Raw genomic sequence first — 8,261 nt, 5'->3', positions numbered from 1 at the left:
TACGTTTAATCAACATGCCCTTTCAACGCCGGCAACAATGCCAAACATGTCTAAAACGTCCCCCATCTCTCCCATAGCATACCTCACATGTTGGAACAGAATGCAAGTCCTCTTAACCACTGCAATTAAGAGGACTACTGTGATTGCTCTTACTCATACAGAGGTAGTATAAGCAGATTGTGTTTCCCATCAGATGACTGACTGCGTCAATTTTTAAAAATGTCACCATGATGGTGGCGCGTTTGATACCAATCTAATTTCAGACAACGCAAACAAAAATGTATTAGCTTCAATTCATTTTTACTGATCAAAATTCCCTGAAGAACCCAAGGAGCTTTGCTTCCTCACCCTTCATTTCTTTCATCCATGGTTAAATATGTAAATAAAATGTCTAAAGTCATTCTTCAAAGGGGAACAAAAGAAAAAAGGGGGCTGAGGGAAAAGACAGCCATAAAATTCCTCCGATTCTCCATAACATTAGCCAGAGGGGGGCCAGCTCCCAGCCAGAGCCTAGCAGCAGGGGAGCGAGCTCGCTCCATAGAATCACACATCTCAAATCCCACACACAAAAAAATAAAATATCTTTTCAGCTTCAGCCATCAAAGGCCCCCCCCCTTCCTTTCACTTTATTAGTTACAGAATTATCTCACAGTTGCTGATTTCTCAGAGATGGAGCTGCACTGCTTTTCTTTGTCACACTGTTGTGGTTGCAAAGATGAGATAAAGTTGCTGTGTGTGCGTATGAGTGTGTGTATGTCGTGCGCATGTGTGAGTTGGAGTGAGCTATAGGAGGGGGTTGTATATGAAAAACAGGGTGGTAGACATAAGAAAAAAAAATCATAAAAGAGACAGTAGTAGCTGCTGAGGCTACAGATGCTAAAGACTGAACAGGACTGATTCCTCCCTTTTTTTCCTCATTTTCAAAGAGATATCATCATGACCAGCAAAACAATCATGAAAGAGAGGGAGGCAGCAGGAAAGACTGGAGCGAGAACAGAACAAAGGCGATGAATTACAACAAACCAGCAGACTGTGTCTTCTTATTAGACTGTGTGACAATATTATCTTGTCAGTTTCATTACACCAAAGGCAGGGATAATGAGGGCAGATATTTGCTTTAAAATACGCCAGACAGGGTATCTGACAGCCGGATGATCAGTAAATGGAGAGCAGAACTGCCCTGGCCCAGGAAATGCATTGATATTACATTATTCTTCTTCACTTTAAAGCTGTCATCTCTTTTTGTTCTACTTCTACGCATCAGCTACATAATAAAAGTCTAGTGTAGAGGGAGGGACGGAGCAGGCATGTCAGCTGTTGTCCGTGTCTTTGTGAGGGGTCGGAATATATATAATGCATGCTGCTACTGCATCTGGACTTTTTTTTATCACGGAAAATGGTCCGCATTAAGAATTTCCCACCAAACTGATTTTACACCCAAATGCACAACACACAACACAATATACTTCCTGTTTAACAATGAAATCTGTCAGGAAATCAATGTACTGTCACAGCTAAAGGCACTGATTACAAATTGGGAATATATTAGCAGAGAAACTTTCTTTTTTTAATAAAGTGATGAAGATCAGGGTAATTTAAGTTTGGACCAAACCTCTTCAAACATCAGCAGCTGGATAAGTGATCTCTGAGGAGCACATGTAGTGCAAAGGAGAAGGGTATTGTGTTCATAAGTGTATTCATACCCCATATTTATGCTCATGCTCCACACACTGAGCACTAACAGCTGAAATGCCACCAGTGAGATATGCTGTGCTTAAACCATTTAGGCACGCTGGTGCCAGGTTTCTCATCTCGCCTGGACACATTTCTGAAATACTTCTAAAAGCACTTTAGTGACTCTTGTAAAAATGTACTAAGAGCACTCCTGTTTACTTGTGATCAACATTTCATCCATGATGAAGACCATAGCCAGTCTAGAGTATAAATCTTATACCGCCACAAACTTTTTATGAGGTAATGTGAGTGAGGTCTGGAGGAACTCACATATAGTCCGCACATAAAAGGCAGAAGGCCTCATAACCTGTTCTTCTCTCAACCAATCATGGCTCCCTGCTCCGCCACAAGCAAACTAACACAATATAAAACCAAGATGGAGCTCTTAGTCACTGTAACGACAATGCATCAACATTGTTTACTTATGCGTTTTATTATAGTTGTCTATGTGTTGATGTGTTGTTTTACAGCACCTGGTAGCTTTGGTGCTGCTGCATCTTATATAGGTCTGCTCTCTACAGGAATTGTCTCGCTTTAACAGGGTAATAAAAGCCTTCCATCCATTCATTTTCTAAATCACTTATACTGCTCAGGGTCACAGGGGGTTGGAGCCCTTCCCCTCTGAGAGGCAGGATACACATAGTATGGTTCTTTATCACATACGGTATAAAGTCAGACAAACACATTCATACTTACTCAGGGGGAACGGTCAATTCACCTCACATTTCTGGAAGTGTGAGACGGGAGCAGAGCACCCACAGGAAAGCCAAACAGACATTTGAAGAAGATGTAAACTGTGAATAAACTCAAACACCACTGATTCAGTGTGCAATCATGCCAAATTATTTTTTTTAAACAAAAAGCAAAAAGTCTGCTCCAGAGGAAACTGAACTGAGTCAGCCCCATCCAACAGTGGCTGCTTGTTAGTGCCTTTTTCTCTGCATGGGAACAGTAGCAACCATGGTTCTTTATGAATGTTGTGTAGTAATATGATTAAAAATATCTATCACTGATTTTTTAAGACTGGTGAAGCACATAGCTCATAATGCGGTAAATCTGACATGCAAAACTATTTTCAGCAGCACAGCCACACACACATATGATAAACTATGTGCTGAAATGTGTCTGTGCAGCCAGTTTGACATTCACTCTTCAAATCTCTTATTAGAATCAATTATTAAAACAAAAGGTTAATAGAGGGGGGGGGTTCCATATTGTGAAATGTTCATTAAATCTTCCAGGATTATAAAATAATTCATTTAAATACAGTCAAAAAGGGCATTTCATTGCTCTTCACAGATCAAACACGATTTAGATGTGGCAATTAGTTTACAGCTACTGAAATGGACATCCCGGGAAAATTGTGAAACTACTGTAATTGTCCACAGAAAACGCTGATATGTTTTTGATGGGGATCGGGTGAGAATACAGATGTCACTGTGAGAAAGGCCATGCAGTATCTGAATTATTGATGCAAGCTTAACTCCTCAGGGCTTCACAATAGAACAATGTCAACACTTTAGGGCCGACATTTCAAAAAGGAATTTAACCTTCTTATTTATTTGTTGGATTACTTCCTTCAGTGACAAAGACAGGAAATTACTGTGAGGTGCTGTTACTCTTAGCTCTCATATTATTGACCAGAACACAGAGGCCCCTGCACAATTAAAGTCTAAATAGACCCTAAAATAGATTTCAACATGTTATCCATAAATACTTTGTTCTAGTGCCTTTAGAAACTCCAATGTGTAAAATAAATAGAATTAAGTCAGTAACAAAGCCTAATGTCAGACAGTATGCAGACTCATTCATTCACTTACATCTTTTTGTCGACCAAATATGATACAGCCAGTGTTTTTACTTTTTTATATCTTTTCTTGTCTTTCGGTGAATATCATCATGTGCAAACCTGCCTTTGAATTTGAATGAAGTATATTCATCTGAACTGAAAGTGCAGTAAATGTGGAAATCCTATCTGCATGTTTTACTCAAAAACAGTAGGTCTATCTGTCTCATTTGCATACTTGTGTGGCCATGAAAATATAAAATCTTATATAAAAGGGAAATCTGCTCTAAAACACACTGTACCTCATACATGTAATCCTTTTTATCTCTAACCGTTCAGCATTAATTTTTGCTGGCATGTTATTGAAGGATGTATTCTGAGATCATCATTTTTTAGTTTTTCTACACTGTCAAACCACTATGGGTGATTCTGGTCAGAAGTTGGCAGTGGAGTTGCTGGATCTCTCTGGAGAGCAGCACCATCTCTGTTTGTAGACCCATGCATGTTCAGTAAGTCATAGTTTACTGTGCAGTACAGACAATATGAAATCAGTTGTGGTATGAATTGCCTTAATATTCATGGTGTATCTATGGGCTAAGGTTAAATATATTTTATTTATGACAGCTTAGCCAATATGAAATCCTCAATGCAAAATCAAAGGAGGCACTGGTCCGAAACATGCAGGGAAATGTTGAGAAAAATAATGCACAAAAAAAATCAATAAATAATATAATAAAAAAAGCAAATATATTATATTTGTCAGTGGTTTTGCTTCTTTCAAAGGGAAGATGCCTTGTTAAAACTTAATTTACAATGAAAAGCATGCAAGAAAAGAAACTTTCTGTCTCATAAAGTGGATGTAAAATATGACTTGTGACCAAAGCTCTGGTTTTTTGGTGCGCCTCTGAACCGGTGCGCCTGTGAGCCATATTGCGCAATCATTTTGGGATTCTCATAAAATGTGTCTGTGTGCTGTTGAAGCCGAAGTTTGTGGCTGAGCACAAACAAATAGAGAGAAGGAAATTTGCTGTGAGCCTTTGAAAATGCTGTAATGAACAAGCTGTTCCGCACGATTTGAAAATAATCCGCGTGTCAGTGTCATCTTTCTTATGCAAAGTAGCTGTCTTTGAAGGCGGATCTTTTGGCAGGTTAGACCGGGACGGAGGCTCCGACCAGCTCAGACGGGCGCTGCCACTAAACGCATCAACTGGCTGCTTACGAGAGGAGCATAATCCTGCTTCTGGGACACAATTATTATATTTATCGCCGAGGATAATTATGTGATTTTTTTTACTGTGGCTGCTTAATTGTTTCGGGTGCCTTGCGAGCAACAATCCCCGAAGAAGAACGAGTGGAGGCAAATCATTTTTGTTGTTTTTCCAACTTCTCGCACAAGGACTGAAATCGTAGCGCTGCTTCACAGTCGGATCCTCCGGAAAAGTGACATGAAACGTGAGGACGGACAAGTCAGCGGTTTTGGAAACAAGTTTGGAACAAATCGGAGCACATAATTCTCAGTTACTCACAGTTATTGTAGATGTGCGCGGTGCAAAGAGACTGAACACTTGAGCCACAAACTGAGCGCTTGAAAGCATGGACCGGAGCGCACGCTTCCAACAAGAACACATTTTCGGACCTTTGTGGGATCTATGTTTTTATTAAACTGCCCAAACCTAAAATGAGGAAAGGATGGTCTTGCAACAGATATTTCAGTAAGTTGTTTTTTCCCACTCCGATCTGACACACAAACACCATCCTGGTCTCATCACAGACTTTTTAATGAAAGAAACTTGTAGTGCTGGTGAACAGTTGGCCTAATTTTTCTTTAAATCAAAAGAGGAGAATGTGTCCAACTGCTAAACTGAGCCTCATCTGTGTGCTGCTGGTCCTGTGGAGCCATGGGGGTTCAGCCATTAGCTCAATAGACCCCGACTGGTCAGGAGAGGGGAGATGTCAACACATCAACATCCCACAGTGTAAAGACATCGGCTACAACATGACTCGCATGCCAAATCTCATGGGCCATGATGACCAAAAAGAGGCAGCCATAAAGCTGCAAGAGTTTGCCACGCTGATACAATTTGGATGCCACAGCCATCTGAAATTTTTCCTGTGTTCGCTGTATGCTCCCATGTGCACAGAGCAGGTGTCTAACCCCATCCCAGCATGCAGAGTGATGTGTGAGCAAGTCAAGCTGAAATGCTCACCTATCTTGGAGCAGTTTAAATTCCCCTGGCCTGACTCTCTGGACTGCTCCCGACTGCCGACCAAAAATGACCCCAACAACCTCTGCATGGAGGCGCCCAACAACGGCTCAGAGGAGCCTCCCAAAGTCTCCCACACCCAGCCTCCAGATTTCAGGCCACAGCGGCCTCTGAGTGGACAGGACTTGCACCTTAAAGATAGCAGCAGCAAGCAGACGTGCAGCAATCCTGGCAAGTTCCACTATGTCGAGAAAAGTGAGTCCTGTGCCCCCAAGTGCTACCCCAAAGTGGATGTTTACTGGAGTCAGGGAGACAAGCAGTTCTCCCTGGTGTGGATGGCCATCTGGTCCATCCTCTGCTTTGTCTCCAGCGCCTTCACCGTGCTGACTTTCCTCATAGATCCGCAGCGCTTCAAATACCCCGAGAGGCCGATCATCTTCCTCTCTATGTCCTACTGTGTTTACTCTGTGGGCTACCTCATCCGACTTTTTGTGGGAGCCGACAGAATAGCCTGCGATAGAGACAATGGGGTTCAGTATATTATCCAGGAAGGTCTGGAGAGCACCGGCTGCACTATTGTGTTCCTCATCCTGTATTATTTTGGCATGGCCAGCTCCCTCTGGTGGGTTATCCTGACCCTCACATGGTTCCTGGCTGCAGGGAAAAAGTGGGGTCACGAAGCCATCGAGGCCAACAGCAGCTACTTCCACCTGGCAGCCTGGGCCATCCCTGCCGTAAAGACTATCATGATCCTGGTGATGAGGAAGGTGGCAGGGGATGAGCTGACGGGCGTCTGCTACGTGGGCAGCATGGATGTCAAAGCTCTCACGGGCTTTGTGCTTATTCCCCTCTCCTGCTACCTTATTATTGGCACTTCTTTCCTGCTGTCTGGCTTTGTGGCCCTCTTCCACATCCGGAAGATTATGAAGACAGAGGGGGAGAACACAGACAAGCTGGAGAAGCTGATGGTTCGCATCGGAGTCTTCTCTGTGCTCTACACTGTCCCAGCCACCTGCGTCATCGCCTGCTATTTCTACGAGAGGCTCAACATGGACTACTGGCGCATCCTGGCAGGGGAGCAGAAGTGTGTGGACAGAAGCGGGCCGGAGTCAGACGAGTGCATCATGAAAACGTCCATCCCTGCTGTTGAGATCTTCATGGTGAAGATCTTCATGCTGTTGGTGGTGGGCATTACCAGCGGCATGTGGATCTGGACGTCAAAGACCCTGCAGTCGTGGCAGAATGTGTTCAGCAGGAAGCTAAAGAAGAGGACGAGGAGGAAGGCTGCCAGTGTGTTCACCAGCAGCAGGCCTTACATCAAACCTCACCCATCTCTCAAAGGGCACAATACAAAGTATGAACCTACACGGCCCCCTCCCACATGTGTATGAGTTGGCTCCCTTTTGTATAAACCCAAAAATACTTGTAAAGCTCTTACCTAAACGAAACTTTGTAATCAGAGTGCTATCAAAAGAAACAAGGTTCATGTTTTATTTATGCAAACTGCATTGAAGATAATGCAATGTGAGGGGGTTTTTTTGTATCTTGAGCCATCTCATGCAACAAGAGCTGCCTTTGAGGAAAAAAAATCTGCTCCTCCTGGATTCACTTATCCTATTGAGGAACTTGGTAGAGAGAAAAAAATCACATTGTTCCCAAGACTAAAAGAGTGGAATAAACCATTTGGATGTGCCATGGGGTTACTTGAATAATGTGCAATAGATGTTTTCCTTACAGGCAAAAAAGACACTTGTCCTGTGACAGATTACAGACAATGAAAAGGACCCCACAGACAATGGAGGCAAATGGTCAGAGAGATGAGTGTTGTGTTTGTAGGCTTTTTAATGGAAATGGAGCAGTGTCATATATGTTTGAACTGGAGTGAGAGCAGCTGTTGAAAAGTGCTCAAAACCTTATGAACTGGCCATTGTGAGGCAAATCCATGCCATAAATTAATCAAGCACTCATTATTGAAAAGTTATTTGTAAACACAGTTGAGTTTTCCATTTTTTCTTTGCTGTTTTATAGCACAAGGGAACGTTTGTATATATTTCTAAAAGCTCAGATTTTATAGAAAAATTAATAAAACGTTCTAGTTTTAAATGTTTGTAAAGCCGGAAGTGTGTTTGCCACCATGTTGTTTTTCCCTCTGTTGGAGTGAGTCTCCATTTTCATACAGCCGCATAACGCCTGTTTTTTTTTGCTATTGCAGCACTTGTGCTTCTCACCCTCGCTCTTATACTGTAGGCTGGGCATTGTTTTGCGGTTGGTGTAATTCATCATAGAAAACGTCATCATTAATCTTAAATTGTAAATGTGTTGATGTGTCAGAGCTGGGTTTTAGCATTATGTTTGCTATTCAGATTAGCTTTAAGAATAATTGTGTTAAAAATATCATTTATATGACCAAAAGAGACATAAAGAGACACATTTTATTTACTATAGTAATAATTAGTTTTATGACACGTTCAGATCAGCTCAGTTTAACGGCAAACAATCATAGATATATACTGTATATCTCTTGCTACGGGAAAAAA

The 8,261-nt window shown here is 42.1% G+C and overlaps 1 protein-coding gene across 1 annotated transcript; it reads left to right on the top strand.

The window, feature by feature from the left end:
• The first annotated feature begins 5,324 nt into the window (after positions 1-5,324).
• Positions 5,325-8,145, top strand: fzd10 (frizzled class receptor 10). The gene has a single exon (XM_062417419.1). It carries the CDS (start codon positions 5,364-5,366, stop codon positions 7,113-7,115), a length of 1,752 nt encoding a protein of 583 aa, XP_062273403.1. The 5' UTR covers positions 5,325-5,363; the 3' UTR covers positions 7,116-8,145.
• Positions 8,146-8,261: the final 116 nt, after the last annotated feature.

This window comes from Scomber scombrus, chromosome 4 (genome assembly GCF_963691925.1).
Source record: "Scomber scombrus chromosome 4, fScoSco1.1, whole genome shotgun sequence".
Lineage (NCBI taxonomy): Eukaryota > Metazoa > Chordata > Actinopteri > Scombriformes > Scombridae > Scomber > Scomber scombrus.
Note: the sequence above shows the minus strand (reverse complement) of the source record. Positions and strands in the feature narration are given on the sequence as shown.

Coding starts and splice junctions, on each gene's coding strand:
- fzd10 (XM_062417419.1), top strand. CDS start 5,364: ATGTGTCCAACTGCTAAACTGAGCCTCATCTGTGTGCTGCTGGTCCTG.